The sequence below is a fragment of the Trachemys scripta genome, chromosome 8 (assembly GCF_013100865.1).
Source record: "Trachemys scripta elegans isolate TJP31775 chromosome 8, CAS_Tse_1.0, whole genome shotgun sequence".
In the NCBI taxonomy this organism is placed as follows: domain Eukaryota; kingdom Metazoa; phylum Chordata; order Testudines; family Emydidae; genus Trachemys; species Trachemys scripta.
In genome coordinates, this window is record NC_048305.1 from 91724510 (window position 1) to 91742629 (window position 18120).

At 37.1% G+C, this 18120-nt stretch overlaps 1 protein-coding gene across 3 annotated transcripts in view; it reads left to right on the forward strand.

Moving 5' to 3' along the window:
• Positions 1–18120, forward strand: part of ITGB3BP (integrin subunit beta 3 binding protein) — a 50149-nt gene that overhangs the window by 25123 nt on the left and 6906 nt on the right. For all 3 annotated transcript variants that reach the window (XR_004646737.1, XM_034778181.1, XM_034778182.1), the window contains exons 4-7: positions 4288–4363; positions 7074–7152; positions 8711–8804; positions 9440–9499. Coding sequence is in view for 2 of the 3 variants with exons in the window: in XM_034778181.1 (XP_034634072.1) it covers positions 4288–4363; positions 7074–7152; positions 8711–8804; positions 9440–9499 (309 nt within the window). In the remaining variant the exon portion in view is untranslated. The remainder of the gene's footprint in view (positions 1–4287; positions 4364–7073; positions 7153–8710; positions 8805–9439; positions 9500–18120) is intronic.

Below are 18120 nucleotides of genomic sequence, written 5' to 3' on the forward strand. Positions count from 1 at the left end.
TTAGACTATTTAACTTCCTTTTTTTTTTCCTTTTTTTCTGGGGGGTAGTGGAGAGAAAGGGAGGATAATAAGTCTATAGTGATTTGTGGCCCAAGAGCAAAGAGTTTTTTGTTGTTGAATATAACAAGTCCATTCAGGAGACTACAGATTATACCGGAGAAATTATAAATATATATATATAAACCCCTCAGAGTTAAAGTCTTCTGGCAGTGAGCCAACTATCATGAGTTGTAACTTAGAAGCTGCCTGTGTAGGCTGTATGGAGCAGAGTACCACTATCATGAGTTGTAACTCATGATAGTGGTACTCTGCTCCATACAGCCTACACAGGCAGCTTCTAAGTTACAACTCATGATAGTTGGCTCACTGCCAGAAGACTTTAACTCTGAGGGGTTTATATATATATATTTATAATTTCTCCGGTATAATCTGTAGTCTCCTGAATGGACTTGTTATATTCAACAACAAAAAACTCTTTGCTCTTGGGCCACAAATCACTATAGACTTATTATCCTCCCTTTCTCTCCACTACCCCCCAGAAAAAAAGGAAAAAAAAAAAAGGAAGTTAAATAGAAGAAGAGAAGAGAGGATTTGAGTCTGTAAATAGAAGCTCTGAATTTGTACATGAAGCAAAACCTATTGAAGTCATATGGTTTTTTCCGGAACTTAAATCTAGCTTAAATTTTCTTATATTTTTATTAGGGCTGTCGACTAATTGCAGTTAACTCACGCGATTAACTCAAAAAAATTAAACATGATTAAAAAAATTAATCACGATTAATCGCAGTTTTAATCGCACTGATAAACAATAAAATACCATTTGAAATTAATTAAATATTTTGGATGTTTTTCTATAGTTTCATATATATTATATTCTGCATGGTAATTGAAATCAAAGTGTATATTATTTTTTATTATAAATATTTGAACTGTAAATAATATAGAATTTGTCAATTTGGCTCATACAAGTACTGTAGTGCAACTCTTTGTGGTGAAAGTGCAACTTACAAATGTAGATTTTTTTTCATTACGTAACTGCACTCAAAAACAAAACAATGTAAAACTTCAGAGTCTACAAGTCCACTCAGTCCTACTTCTTGTTCAGCCAATTGCTAAGATAAACAAGTTTCTTACATTTACAGGAGATAATGCTGCCCTCTTCTTATTTACAATGTCACCAGAAAGTGAGAACAGGCATTTGGATGGCACTTTTGTAGCCGACATTGCAAGGTATTTACGTGCCAGATATGCTAAACATTCGTATGTACCATCATGCGTCGGCCACCATTCCAGAGGACATGCTTCCATGCCGATGACGCTCATTAAAAAAATAACGTGTTAATTAAATTTGTGACTGAACTCCCTGGGGGAGAATTGTATGTCCCCTGCTCTGTGTTTTACCCGCATTCTGCCATATATTTTATGTTATAGCAGTCTTGGAGGATGAACCAGCAAAAGTTGTTCATTATGTGAACACTTTCACTGCAGATTTGACAAAACGCAAAGAAGGTACCAATGTGAGATTTCTAAAGATAGCTACAGCACTCAACCCAAGGTTTAAGAATCTGAAAAGCCTTCCAAAATCTGGAGGGACGAGGTGTGGAGCATGCTTTCAGAAATCTTAAAAGAGCAACACTCCGATGTGGAAACTACAGAACCCCGAACTACCAAAAAAGAAAATCAACCTTGAGCTGGTGGCATCTGACTCAGATAATGAAAATGAACATGCATTGGTCCGCACTGCTTTCGATTGTTATTGAGCAGAACCCGTCATCAGCATGGACGCATGTCCCCTGGAATGGTGGATGAAGCATGAACGGATATATGAACCTTTAGCACATCTGGCACGTAAATATCTTATGACACTGGCTACAACAGTGCCATGAGAATGCCTGTTCTCACTTTCAGGTGACGTAGACAAGAAGATGGCAGAATTATCTCCTGCAAATGTAAAAAAAACTTGTTTGTCTGAGTGATTGGCTGAAAAAAAAAAAGTATTTTTGAATGCAGTTCTTTTTGTGTGCATAATTCGACATTTATAAGATCAACTTTCATGATAAAGAGATTGCACTACAGTACTTGTATTAGGTGAATTGAAAAATCCTATTTTTTGTTTTTTTGTACAGTGCAAATACTTGTAATCAAAAATAAATATAAAGGGAGCACTGTACACTTCGTATTCTGTGTTGTAATTGAAATCAATATATTTGAAAAATCCAAAAATATTTAAATAAATGGTATTCTATTATTGTTTTACAGTGCAATTAATTGCAATTAATTTTTTTAATCGCTTGACAGTCCTAATTTTTATGGCTTTTTCTTCTTCTCTTTCAGATCCTTCCTTAAAACTTGATCCTTCCACTTATTCTTCTATCACTAGTATCCTTTCCAGGGCTGTCTGCTGCCACTCTCACACTAATCCTTTTATAATCTGTGTTGTATCAATCTGGCTTACATGATAAGATCCTTTGAGCAGGGCCTTTTTTCTTGCACATATGTAAAATGCTATGTACTTCTAAGGCACTATGTAAATAACAAAACTAAATCTCTGAACTAAAAGTTAATTTTGTGGTTCATAGTGAAGATATGATAAAAACCTAGATCTCACTTTTTATCCTTTTGTAAATGTGCTTTAAGCCATATTTATATTTTAAATAATGTATTCACTGTCTGAGCAGTCAGGTCAGCTGACATAACAACATGAATGGAGGGGAAGAGAGATCTCTGTTGCAATTTAGTACAATTTTTCTATTGGAGCACCATCCCCCCGTCATCTGTCAGAGGACAATCAGAAGCAAAGACATTATTTTTTCTGGATAGAATTTCATTTTTGTGGGGACTCTGACTCAAAGACAACACTGTATTGGGTCTGGTTGTTTGAGAGCTTTCTGGCTTTGAGAACTTTTGATGATCATGCAATTATTTCTTTGTTATGAAAGCATCATGGTGGGTTTCAATAAAATCTTCAGAATAAATCATTGGTGAGGGGGAGAGAATAATCATACAGCTCCTCGCTTGCTGTGCACCTGAAGTGCATGGAAGTGAAATTTAAACACAGTAAAGATGGACTGTATATTTTGCCATCCCTGTAATAAAATCTCACGGGAAATATCTTCATACACTGATTCCTGGGGCTCAGGCTAGTGTAGTATTTCCTTAGAAATCCAATATAGAAATTGATATATGGTGTAAGATGTGTACCTAATTTTGTTCAAATGTAACTTTTTTCCTAAAGTGGTATTGGTGGAGATATTGTGAATATACACTGAAAGGAACTTTACATATAATATTTGATTAAAGTTGGCTTTTTGTCCTTTACTATAAGTATACTGTATGTTTCTTGATATTTATATATGGCTATCGGAATAGCTCCAGCAGATACAAATCAAGAAGCAGTGTATTTAGTTTAGTACTACAATAGCTTTCTAAATTCTTGTCCATTTGATTATTCAGTTGAAAAACTTTTTTTCAGTTAAATTGATCTGAATATACACCAATCTAAAGCTCGTGATCTATAATTGCTCAGCTGGCATCACTGTAGGCCATACAGATTTCTTACCCAAAAGGCAGTTTCTTTTCTTTGCACCACATTTGAATTCAAGTTTAATTAGCAAAGCCATAGCAGTGGAGTTTTGTGGTGATTCCCTCCCTCATCCCATTTTCTGACAGAAACATGCAAATATTCTAACAATCTGTACATGGAAATACAGAAATATGACTTGTTCACACCCTGTCATATGACAGGCACTTGGCTAGAATACTGTAATATCAATGTACTATGTCAGAGCATTTGAAAAGAAGTTGCATTGTCTCCTTTTAGTTGCATACAAGATGGGGTTCAGGGTACAGGCCTATGCTTTCTGCTTGTTAAAGGAGGTGGAGGTTTTACTTCTCAGTCATAGCCAGTGCTTTATGGGTAAAGATTTTTCTCTGACATGCCGCATTTTGAAAAATATTCTTAAACAAGATGTTCAACAGTTTTTGATCTTCTAATTTCTGACAGAATCATACCAAAATCCAGTCACTGATACTGTAGTTCCAAATTGTCTACATCTAAAAGCTACAGAAGCCACCAAGGCTTAAATTAAAAAAAAAAAAAAGTTTGTGTTTGTTCGTTCATGGGACAGTCGTCCTTGTTTCATAAGCAAGCTGTTTTTAAGAGATTCCTCTGTAGTGAGGATGCATGCTAATGCCTCTTTTTTTTCCCTACTGCTTCAAACTATATACAATACACCTGTTTCATTTTTATCTGTATTTTTGTTTCTTTCTTTAATATGAACTACTTAGGAGACCGAGATGAGCTGAATTACTCAGAAATGAGTTTATCCAGAAGAGGGCAATCTCAAACAGAAGAGTATGATAAGTAAGTGTACCAGTCTGTGGTGATAAAATGTCATCATTTTCAGTGATGAGGGAAGTGACTATTTCCTTAGAGAAATAAAACTTAGAATGATTGTTCTTTTATACTTGAGATTGTACAGGGTGGGATTTTCCAAAGCAGATAAGGGAGTTGGACACCCAACTCTGATTTTTCCATGGGATTTGGTAACCTAACTTCTGTACCCATTATTAGACATCCCACCCATAATGGCAGTATTGTAATTAAGGTACACAAAGGAATGTGTTTTGTTTTTCCAAACTATTTCACATGTGCAAGCTCTTTAGATTTTGCTGGAAACATTGCTTGTGGCAAAGATGCATTGCCAAATTGTAGTAGTTGATTTTGATACCTCTCATCACAGTGGGTCATGATTCTGACTTCAAATGTATATTTGTTTTGTTAAAACGTTCCCATAAGAATCTTGTTTTTCTTGCTGCAAACTGACTTTAGTACCTAAGCCTTCGGACAGTGATGGACATTTATAGGCCTCAATTCAGAAAAGCACTTAAGCAGGTATATCAAGTTAAGTGGCTGCTCAGATGCTTTGCTAAACAGGGTTGGACATAAGGAGTGAATAAGGAAGGAATGCTAGTAGATTCCCATACAGAACTGGAACTTAACCTGCTTTGACTTATGATAAAGGGACATCATTTTTAAAATTTACCTTGCTCTTATTCATTTTGAGCATGGCATTTAAATCGTCTTTCATGAATAGTTAATTTTTTTACACTAAAAGCTGTGGGTTTACTTGTAGGTTTTATTAATTTTTGGAAAACATTTTATTAAAGAGACAAGGTAGGTGAGGTAATATCCTGTATTGGATCTTTTATTGTTCTCACCAACAGAAGTTAGTATAATAAAAGATATTGTGTCACCCATCTTATCTCTATAATATCCTTGGGCCTACAATTATACTCCATACATGTTTTACTAAAGGTACATTGAATTTGTTTGGAAGTCACAAATGAATGTCAAAGTTAGTCAACTAAAATGCTTTCAATTATGGAAGAATTCACTACAGTGCCTTCATATGAAACAGGTTTTTTTTTTTTCCTTCATGCTTAAACTAAAATCCCAAGAGAGTAACAAACAATTGGAATAATTAACCTAGGGACCTGGTTGACTCTCCATCACTGGAAGATTTTAAGTCAAGGTATGTTGTAGCTCAAAAAGAAATGATGGGCTTGATGCAGAAACTTTTGAGTGAGGTTGTATGGCCAGGCTTGATGATCATAATGGCTCCCTGTGGACCTTAAACATTTTTTTTTTTAAATCTTTGAATAATCATAATCTCTTTAGGCAAATATTTACAAATGTCTTGTTTTTAGTGTGGAAAACTCTTAATTCAAGCAAATATATTCTTCCCACGATACAGTAAATCCCTGGTCAATGTATATACCATTGTTTCCAAGTGGTGGTAACCTTGCAAGTGCAAACCTATTCAAGTAAGCCTGGTCACTTTCGACATGTAAATGTTTGTATTCAATATGTTTAAAAATAACTGCAAAAGTTGAGAACAGCAGTTAGTGACATGTCAATAAAGCACATGTACAAACAAACACCTACATAGTAATATTTTATGTGAACTTCCATACGCTTTATGTTCTGAGGGGGAAAATATATTTTATGATACACTGACATTGGCATTTCCTCTTCTGGGTAACCATCTGCTGCTATGTAAAAATGTGATGATGATAACTTTCTTTTTCCATAAGGCTAAGTATGACAATGAGATCCTTCCTTTTGTTGGGGAAAAGAAAAGTGAATGGATGTTTTCCCATTTGTCCATATTTGATTTCTATGCTGACATGCTACAAAAAGAACCAGTTCTAAGTCTTTGTTATAAGAACATTTGACGGTTTCCCCCCATAATGCACATCCTCAATCATACACTGAATAATCTGTCATTTAGAACCTGATCCAATTGTGGCGTACTTTGCTTTTCTTACTAAGCTCATCAACCTCTAAAATCTGACTAATCTTTACATCAGTATTAGAACATGTCTGTGGACTGAAAGATGGTTTAGTGGTTAAGTCACTGAACTGAGACCGCGTGGGTTCAATCAACCGCTAAAATCTGACTAATTTTTACATCCGTATTAGAACATGTCTGTGGACTGAAAGATGGTTTAGTGGTTAATCATTGAACTGAGACCGCGTGGGTTCAATTCCTGGCTGTGCCACATGTGATCATGGGCAAGTCGGATTGGGTATGTCTACACTGGAAGTGGCAGCAAGCCTCCCGACCCCAGTAGACAGACTCGCACTAGAGAGGCTCGAGCGAACAGGTTTAAAATTTTGTTTTTGGAAAAAAAGGAGTGTGGAGATTGCGGCTCAGGCTCTCAAGCTCACCTGACCCCCTAGGCTTGAGAGCCTGAGCTGCAACATCCACATTGCTATTTTTAGCTCACTAGCTCAAGGCCCGCTAGCATGTGTCTGTCTACCTGGGCTTGGAGGCTTGTTCAGCTGTAGTGTAGACATAGCCTTAATTTCTCTGGACCTGAGTTCCCTATTTTTAAAACCAAGATGATACTTTCCTACTTCACAGTAGTGTTATCAGGATAAACTAATTATTGTTTACCTAGTGCTGAGACATTACTGTTGTTGGGGGGACCTCTAAGAAAGACTTTTTAAATGATTATTCCCAATAGATGCTGACATCATTGATTTAAATCATTTCTCTTTTATGTAGGTTTATGGTGTTGCAGTCTGAAGTTGAAAATTCATTGGTGAGATTTCTGAAAATGAGACAAAGCTTAACAAGTTTACAGGTGTGTCTTTACTGGCATTAATTTTCTTAATGTACTTTAAAAAGAAACTAGAAGAAAATGAAATCTTATATACAGTATTCTTTGAGATTTAAAGGCAAGAAAAGAGAGCTTTTCACCTGAAAATCATTGAGACACAAATATAGAAGCTGACAATACCATTTAACTTTTTTTCCCAAGTCACTTTTCAAAGTACACTGGCACAATGAGTTTTTTATTCATAGATTCCAAGGCCAGAAGAGACTATTGTGATCATCTGGTCTGACCTGTATGACACAGGAACATTTTTGCTTGTGCAGGATTTGAATCTGGGACAAATCCTGCAGCTAAAGCAAAATTTATACCTCTATACCAATGAGCCAAAAGGTCTGTTTTTAACTTGTATCCCTGTGTCTAGGTTGTACGGCCATTACTAAGTAGCATTGACAGAGTTATAAATTATTGCTGCATAGATTTCATTAGAACATAATAATGGTCCATCTTGCTTGTCTTCGGACCATGGCCAGTGGTTCAGGGAGAATGAACAGAACTGGGCAATTAACAAGTGATTCAGCCCTTGTCATCCAATCCTAGCTTCTGGCAGTCCTACTCTTGTATGTAAGGACTTGAAAATTAAACATCTATTTGTGTTGATGTCATCATGCTATTCAATTCATTGTTAATATGTCAACTTTTGATAGCGTCTGTTTATCACACACAATGTTGTTTATTCATAGTCTCGTACGGAATAAATTCATGACAAAGTTCTCTTGTACTTCAGTGTCCTCAGAAATAATTCAGACTATTCAAATTGTTTTATTTTACTTACATATGTTGTTACACACACACTGTTGTTTCAAAAAGACTTATTTAGATTGACACCCTGGCACTATTTTTGAAATTCTTTAATTAAAGATTTTCAATTTGGCTTTTACAAATACATTTAAAAATAAAATCTTGGCCTTGCTAATGAAATTGATACAGTGGGGATTTCTAGATTTATTATTAAAGTTGAAGACCATATGCAAGAGATTTTTAAAAGCTGATAGATTTTCTTTATTTACTAACATATTAAGGCAAATTTATACATGTACCAGAATTGTTTTTCTGTGGATCACGTTTGAATCTCTTTATTTAAAAAGCTGAAGATATATAAATGAAGCAAACATAACAGGAGTTTTCAAATAATGTTTTCAAAAACACACAAGTTCCATTTTCAAAAGTGACTTACTTACTTAGGAGCCTAAGTCTCACCGTCTTCCATTTACTTAAATTACCTAGGTGCTTGTGAAAATTTTACCCTTTGCTAGAGTAGGTTGTTAATTATAAATTGCATTGAAAATGTTTGTTAGACTGTTTATGGAGTGTTGTAACTGTGTTGGTCCCAAGACTTTAGGGAGACAAGGTGGGCGAGGTAATACCTGAGGAAGAGCTCTGTGTAAGCTCAAAAGCTTGTCTCTCTCACCAACAGAAGTTGATCCAATAGAAGATAGTACCTCACCTATCTTGTCTCTCTGTTAGTCTGTATAGCAATTTGTTGGTTTAGGAATAAAATTAATATTGTTTTTAATTCTATTTTTAGGCTTTAGAGGGCAGTAGAGAGCTTGAAAATATTTTTGGCGTCTCAGACTCATCCTGTAACTTGAAAGCTGAAGTGCAGAAGACCAAAGTGCTAAGTAAGCTTCAACAATTTTTATCTCTTTACTATAATTTGACAGCTAACACTTATTAGATTTTATTCCAAATACACTAATTTTAAATTTTGCATGAATATAATCGCTAATACTAGGTGCTATTGTAATACAAATAGAAGTTTTCGTAAACAGAATGCTAGTGTTTGGTACTGTCTTTATGCTTACATTACTAACCAGAGCAAGTACATTCAGGATAGGGCATGAGATTGCCAGGTCCAGGAAACTGATGTAAACAAGATGTCAAACCTACATGAACCTATAGCACCCTTTGTTTGTGGGCATGCACGCATTTCTGCTGACCGTAACAGGGAGAAGAACCATTCCTCTCATCTCTGAACTTGAGACAAAGTGCCATGTTATCATCGGAGGGAAAGATTGGAAGAAAAAAAATGGGTGGGACATAAGCACTAATTTGAGACGTTGTGCTTGTGTTTTGCAGATTATTTTTTATTATGTTTTTTAGCCAACAATGTGTGTTGTTTTTATTATCCTTTTAAAAAATCCATCTGCTTGGAGGGGAGGGGAGGGTAAAGACAAGGTATCTTGTCTTTAACTGCTTTCATTAAAATCTTTAGAGTAAAGTTTTCTTGACCTTTAAATGGTGTTTTATTCATTAGTGGCTCAAGCAGAAAAACGAAAGCTGCTGAAGAGGAGTAATGCAAAACATCCTGCCCGAGGTAATATTTATTTTTAAATTTGTTATCTAGCATTTGCTTTGATGGTTAATATCCATCATTGGGTTCCTTTCAGTGACTTCCTTTTGAAAGTCTTCAAATAATCTTTAGCAAAGAACCATGTCAGATTTGTGTCTCCTTCCGACATATAGGCTAAACTAATCTTTCTTTTATGTTCTTTGAAATGTCATGTTTCTTTTTAGCCTGAGTAGTTGTATACCGAAGTTCTTATTGCAGAAACAATGCATAAGGAGGGCAGTTACGTGTTAGTAGTGCATTGGGGCCTGATCCAAAGGCCATTGAAATCAATCAGGCCCTTTAGCCTTTTTATTTATAAACGTACCATCTACCAGTTTCTCCTGTTCATCCTCCATCCTCCCTTGCACACAACTTTCTTTGCATCTTTTTGTGTCAGAGACCATCTCACCTTATATAAATTGTGAGGTGACTAGTATACTCTTGAGGATATTGAAATACTAAATATTACATCATTTCATAACTTTTTCTGACAGATACAAATCCTGATAGAATTGATTAAAAACTCAATTGAAACTACAGTGGAAAAAGAATGGGTGTGTCCTCGGACACTAGAATTAATACCTTTGTAGGGTAGAGAACGAGACGTGCTAAGAAGTTTCTAACTACAACAAATGGAGAGTACAAAACAAAGAAATGGTGTGAACTGAGTTAGTATTAATGTATTGTTGATTGGGGGCTTCCAAGCTTTCTGGTGAATTGTTACAGCAACAGACCAGTGTAATCTTTAAGACGGGAAGAAGTGTCAGTATATGACTATTGCCGATTTGTTCTGCCTGTACAACTTTGAGATGAGATTGACACCGTTTAAGGGAACTTTTTTTCTGGAAAGCACGTGGCACTTAATGTAGGAGGAAGCTTTGGAGCAGCAGCAGCATCACCATCAAAGTAACCTGCCCTCCACTCTGGGAACCAGAGATTTACCATCTCGTCACTGGGCCTTTTTGCTGATCCTGAAAGATGTTGTGACTGGATCAAGTGAGGAAAGGGAACCAAAACAACAGTATCTATTTCCAGGGCTGTACCCTGAGCAGCTCCCAAGATGCAAACCCCCTCCTTCGTGTCAGTTTCCGCTCCTGTCTTGGTTAGGAGTCAGTGTGGCCTAGTGAATAGAACACTGGATTGGGACTTGGAGTCTGGTTTCTGTCTCCAGCTCTGCCATTGATTGGCTGGGTGACCTTAGGCAAGTCACTGCCCCTCTCTGCGCCTTATTTTCATATCTGTAAAATGGGAATAATGATACTGACCTCCTATTTTAGCACTTTGGTGGAAAGCCCTATATAAGAGCTAAGTGGTATTATTAGTCCTGTCCTCTTTCTCTATTTGCTTGCTCTCTAAAAAGAGTCTTGCTTAGCCAGCCAAGGTAAATATAACCTTGCCACTCTTGAGCACATCCAGTTTGGCAAGCTAAAAATGATTTCTGAGTGGCCTGATCACAATAAAAATTTGTTTCTCCCCTATACTGGCCAAAGGGAAATAAGATGATCCTAGCCAATCATTTACCAGGCCCAGGAAAGTAGAGCTGGTGTCCAAGAGAAGCTAACTGGGTCATGTATCTGTGGTCTTCCATCAGCCAACCTGCAAGCAACAGAGACAGAGATGCATTTTCCTGTCTCTTGTTATTCTATTCTCTTGTGCAGTTGGTTTAGTTTAGGAAGAAAGAGGATCAGACTTAAACTGCAAAACCTAAGAGCTACACTATATAATTAATACTCTTTTTCCTCCAACAAAAACATTTAATGCCATTTTAAAAAAACATCCAAGAAAGAATTTTTTGTTTTAAAATTTGTCTATATAGAGAGAGGGAAAAGAGACTATAAAGGAATTTAATATGAAGACTGTCTTGTTTTTTTTAAAGCTACAATTTTTTTTGCTTTTTTCCTCCTCCTTTCTTTTGCTGTGTTTAATAAATAATAATGAGTATCTTCTAATGTATACAACAAGCAAAACTAAGATCCTAGCAACAGGCCTTTGAACCCCCAAAACCTCAACCACATTCTGCAAATTCTAAACTTAAAAAAAAAAATCCATCTTTCTTGTAGCAAAGGTACAAAAGTAAACAACAATCATGAATCTGGACAATAGTTGATCCATATCCAATAAAATATTTGAAGTGCATCTCATACTAAGTCAGAGCTTCTAGCACCTCTGTTCATTTCATAACTCAAGTATGTTGTCATTACAAAGTTTCTTTCAGATGTAAACAAACTTTCCTCTGTGTTTTACCTGATGGAATTTAGGGAGACGTATAACAGACAGGTATGATTGGAGTCTCACTAGGGGAGTAGTAATTTCTAATAACATGAAGGGTAAAACCCAGGTTCTTTGAGTTTCATGGACTTCTGAAATTCCCTGGTGGAGAAATAATCCGATGAAACACTGTAACGATTAGTAGTCAGTCCACTACCATTGACTCACTGGCCTCTACGTGTGTTCTTCCTGCTTTCCCCACCCCCCCACACACACACCCCCACACCCAGTCAAGTACCCATTATTTTCTGATGACAGATAAATGTGAGGGTAAGAGACTTGCTCTAAAGCCCATCAATTAATTTAAAATGTAGATAAGTGTAATTGAAAAAAGTAAAAATGAGGGAATTTCTACTGTCCTATGTTGTAACTGCAAAGGAAGATGAATGTTTTCTCCATCATACGTTCCAACCAACAGAAACTGTTCCAGGTAGCAAGCCATCAAATCAACGTGGATTGCCTCTGCTCAGCTGCAGATCCCTATACTTCCTGCTGTGGGGAATTCTCCTCCTACAGTGAAAAAAATGAAATTCAAGACAGTCTTGCTGGCTCAGAGGAGACTAAGACAGAGAGAAAAGGAACAAGTTGCACCATATTTTTTGGTGGAATTTGATCATTTGTGCAAGCTGAGGTTTTGAAAAGCATGAGGGGAAGTCTGCGCTGCTATCTTCACAATGGACCCCTGAGCCTCTTGGCCAGTGAAAACCAATGGAGAGCATCTTGGGCCAATGCTGGCAGGCAGTTGGTGCCTCTTTTGTGGAATGCTTTCTAGCTGCCACAGTGAAGCAAATGTATAGGCCCATTTGTGCTACAGAAACTAGCCCATGCCAGCTGTCAAGCTCGTTAGACAAGATTTTTTTGCCCTGAATCTGAATTCATTGTCTGAAAGTAGGGCAGAAGCATAGTTACCAGTTGTAACAAAGTTGGTAAACTTAGTAAACTTTATCCATTTTAATTCTACTTCAACAAGGACTGAGCTTCATTGTGCTCTCTTTAAAAATATGGGAAAAAGAGGAGCAAAGAAAAAGTGTGATAAAAGAAAGTATTTGGAGATATTTTTACTTCACCCTTTTAGTTTTGGATGTGGTTTTTTCATAATTATTTTTAATTAGTTATGCTCAAGACTTGAAACCTATGACTATTCTGTGGCTTGATACAGATGGAATGTCACATTATCATCACATGGTGAGGCATGAAATTTATTTACTTTACATAAACAACCTCTGCTTAAAACAACTTAATACAGAAAATTCCTTAGTCAATGGGCAGCATTATGTAGAACTCAGTATATCATTTTGTGTGATCAGCATAAAAAATGGCATCATTGTTTGTCCATGGCTAGCATTTACAGTAAACAAAATGTTTTTGAATAAAATGTAAGCAAACTCTAGAGCAGCTGCCAAGAGATGAAATCTAGTCAGTTTGCTGCAGTCCAAAACATGCTTTGTGTGTGTTGAGAATAAATATATAGGTTGCACTGTGCATATTTTAAAGAACGCTTAACAGTTTGAGCATTTAGAGGATTGACGATGATAAAATTCTAAACAGTGAAGCAGCTTCAGCTGGCAGTTACAAAATATTAATAGTTTCTCTACATTTCCTGTAAAGAAAAACAATGTAGCACTAAAGTGAGCATGAACCATGCCCATGAATGAATCTGTTGTGTTCTGCAAGGCGCAATAGAGAGTCTTCTGGCTAAAGATTCTCAGAAGATCATATATTTGCAGTATTAAGAAAAACTATATTCAGAGCCTTAAGTTGTAGGCTATATTAAAATAGGAAAATGAGCCCATTTTCCAGATACTCATCCTTGCAAAAAGTTGGGTAAATTTGGTATTTGTATTGCAATTACTCTTCCTCAGCACCAATAAGGAAGTTTTTCTTCCTACCTCTTTTTGTACAGGGCAATGGAACCAATTTCTGCCTCTCCTTGTACACACTCTTTAGCAATGTTGGTTTTCAGGTGAACAAGTCAGTCTTTAACCAGATGAGTTTTCACTCAATCACATGGGAACAGGCAGTTACAGCTGTATGAGACATCAGTCTAGGGGGTTTCAAGGTTCTTGTTAGCCTCCACAGTCTTGCTATGCCTCACCTGATGGATGGTGCAGTTTTCTTGGCTCTGGTTAGTTATACCTGATATACCAGAGGAGGCTGAGAAGAAGAAAATAACTGCTCCTCTATGCAAGCAGTGCACCCTGCTCCAACTGGGTCTTTCGGTCACTCATGGAAAAATTCTCAAACATGCGCTCAACCATCAGTTGCTACTAGACTACTGTTGCTCAAACTCACTGCCTCAACAGCAGCCAGCAAGAAGTTGATCTAGCAACCCAAGGAACTCAAGTAGGCAGCAATTATACCCAAACAAGATTCACATCAGGAGACATGCTGTTGTCTTCCCAGATGTATTGGCCATACCAGGTGTTGGCCATCACCTTTGTGGAAGCTAAAAATGTGGCTGGAGAATTTTTGTTAAACCTAAAAAGCCTCTTGGGTTGGAGAGAGACCTTTAGTTAAAACCTCGCCTTCACCACCACTCAAGCTAAATTGTCTCAGATCCCTGTCTCATCTAAAGCTTGTCTTTAAATACTGTCAGGTCACTCTTCAATGAAAGACAGTTTCAGAGCGTGAACTCAGCTGCTAACTATGACCTTCATTGAACAGTTTGAGAATTAAGGAGCCAAAACCAGCCCCCTGACTTACCTTCACCTGGATGCAGCAGAGAATCTGACCCTTATATTTCTGCACAAACAACCTGTGGAAGAGTTGTCCAACCTTCTGTTTTCAAGAAATAATCCCACCCTCTTGTATTTAGGGAGTGTTTACAAACCTAAACTAGTTGGACGTTATCCTCCACCTACACACTAGACAATTAAGAACATGCAAACTGTAAAAGGGATTTCTTTAGTAGACAAAGATCAGCTTCCCCTTTGTTTTGTTTGTAGCCCACGAAAGCTTATGCTCAAATAAATGTGTTAGTCTCTGAGGTGCCACAAGTACTCCTGGTCTTTTTGCAGATACAGACTGACACGGCTGCTACTCTGAAACCTTTGTTTTGTTTGTTTGCATAGCTGAGTCATTAATGCTGTTCAGAGATTTTTGCTTCATTGTAGCTTGCACTGTCTGGATAAAAGCTGTTCCTTTGGCTAAGCGTGAATAGAGCTCTTTTCTCATTCCATCCAAGTGTCGTCCTCCTCCTCCTCCTCCTCCCATCTTGGAATTGTACTTACGGGGAATTTTTTGCCTTTTCCAGCCTGTCAGGCCAAGTGTCTTGACCAGTGCCCAAATTCTGCAATGCCATTAAATTTTGAGTTAGGTTCAAGTGGTTGTCCTGGTTGAAGTGAGAGACTAACTTTGTCCATTAGAGAAATATCACTGACGGGTAAGAGAGATTGTAGACCATTTATTTTGACTCAGCGTGTCCTGTTTTTTCTCTCTTCATTGTTAAAAATAAATAAATAAATCTTTCCCAGCAGGCTCTGGTTTTACTGTGTTGCATGTGCACCTTAGAGTGTAAATATAAAATACATTTTGAAATTTGGAAAGTGAGAGAGTCTGAGGTCAGAGACATGAGCTTTTTGGGGAGTAAGTTACAAACCTCTCCAATGATTTAACGTCCTATGCTATGCAGATGAAATATTAAGCTATTAACTGTTGGCAGACAGAAATGCACAATACACACAGCTATAGACTTCAGACATAGGTATATACTGGACTGTCAACTTACCTTCTCTATGTGGGTATCATCAACCACATTGATTCATGAACTTTCACACCTTTGTTTATTCCCTATTTTCCTATCTACTTTTTTCAGAATCAATTAAAAAAAATAATCTGGCAGATCAAGGCTTTAGAGTATGAAGCTTAATGAAAAATTAAAAAGAACTACTGCTTCATTACAACATGAATATGTATAGCAACTCCTCCATGACTATAAATACTCTATCTGTATTCTCCTGGGAATATAATTATTTTAAATAAAGAAACAGTTTGAACTCACTTAATAGCAATCTTATGTTTAAGAGGTGTAAATAACTTGCTATCCAGACATTACAAATATCCAGGTGCTCTATATGTGCTGATGACAACAAAATTGAAAAGAAAGACTGTAATAATTCTGACTGGTTTTCTCTGCAGAAGATATTGATTATTTGTGTGTGGTGAGAGATTTGGAAAATTCAATTAAAGGAGTTGTGCAAAGGTTTCATAAATTTTCCCTGTACAGCGTGTACACAGACATTGTTGTGTATTAAATCAATGCAGCACTTCACAATATATTTTCTTTGAAACATAAAAATAAATAACATTTAAACAGTTCTGCTTACTACAGAAACAAATTTTATTTTCTGTGAAGCATTTAGTCATGTGCTATCACTGACTCATACACATTTGCCAGCTGTAACAAATTTTATAGACATTTTCTCCAGAGACATAGCTCATATACTATGAATTTTTAAATGAGCAAATGGTGAAGAAGGGATGTCAGCAATATAAAAATTGATCAGTTAAAAGATAAAAGCATAAGTAAAGAGATTTGTATGGTAGTCTTAATAGGTTTTATTAAATAAAAATACTATAAAAAGACAGTAATGAATAGACTGAAGGTTTTAACTGTGGTTGAGGTGGAGAAAAATTATTCTGGCACATTTAGTAGAAGATTGGTTTTATAGCACCTGACAGGTGAACATTTTTTCTCTCTCCTTTTTAGATGTGTAAATGTTTCAGAGCAGTCCAATTTAGTGGTGGGGCCAGGGGGAGGAACGGGAGACAGACCTTGCGAAGATCCTGCCCTTTTGCTGTACTTGTGGATTGGGAGGGGAGGGCACATGGGAACTTCTGCCATACCACAGAAGAAGCAGGGCAGGATTTGTGCCTAGTATTCAGGCAACTACCATGCATGCCTGTGCCCTGAAACTCCAAGGACTTTAGTTTAGGGTATCCTGTCCAGCCCCCTATTCCAGCTGGTGTATGTGCTGCAGAGAGCAGCGTCTACTAGCTGGGGGCTGTTACTGGAGCAGAGAGTGATAATCCTCCCATCTCTGCATTTCTGGCCAACTTCAGAGAATTCTGCGCTGGCCGATGGGTTTTCAACTGCAGGGGATGCACTGGGTAACATTTCTTCTAGCTGCAGTGACCAAGAAGGATTTGACCTTAATGAAGGTTAGGTAAATTTTGTTAGGTTTGTATTTATTAAAAGGGGTGGGGGGAGAATCATAATTAAGATGTATGTCTGTAAAGGTGTTGACGATTATGAAGGAGTGCTGCTTCATTGTTATGTTTTGAGTCATAGCTTTTAAGGCCAGAAGGGACCACTAGATCATCTAGCCTGACCTCTTGTGTATCACAGGCCACCAGCACCACCCCACACCCGCACACAAAACGCAACAACAGAAATGAGACTAAAGTAAATGAGGCCCCCAGGAGACTAGACTATTATGTTCCACAGGCAGAGAAAGGATGGACCTGATCATCTTGTTAGCATCACAAAGAAGAAAAATGCAAACTTAGGACAGGTATAATAAGTCACGTGAGCATCTGTGTGGTTTATAATAGGTCATATTCTTTGGCTATTTAAATAGGTAACCCTTAATACTATGTGTTTAAAGAAAACTATAAATACAGATATTTTTTCAAAGATGCAAGACTGAAAGTTCTTAGAAAAACCTCACTTAATGAATGCAGTTTGAGTCTAACCCAGGTGAGTTAAACATTTTGTCAAGATACTTTTTCAGACTGTGTGACTTGTATCTCTTTGCACTGGTGGATTTCTTATGCAATTACTTGCACTTGGGCAAGTAAAGAGTTATTACAAGTAAGGATTTTTTTATTCAGAAATCACAGTTAGCACAAAGAAACCAGCAGTTTGGAAATAGTGATCACTATTAAATCAGTCTATTACTGTCCGTTACCACATCATACAATCTGTAATGTCAGTTATTTCCCAATTCTAAATACAGGTAACTGTCAGTAGAATTTGCTTTTTAATGGCTCCTTGTGTAAACAGCAAAATTTGTTTAGTGGGTAGAAGGCTATAAATAAATAAAAGCATGGTGTAAAGTCACACATTTTTTATTAAATGACTTTATCAAACCTAGACTAGGCCAGAATTGTCAAATTTGGCCCAGACCCAGGCACCATTTTGGAAACCCTGAGTCCATTGCTTATACTCTTTCACTGGGCTGCTGGGGCAGGCATCCTGAGCCTTGCTGGCAACAGCCAAACTGGGAATGTTGGGCCTTCATACATGTGCACTCTCCCCCCGCACCCTTTGTAAAGGTGGAGCCTTAGTCTGTGAAAGATGGTAGGTGTAAGCATGTGCACACTAAGGATGGAGTCAC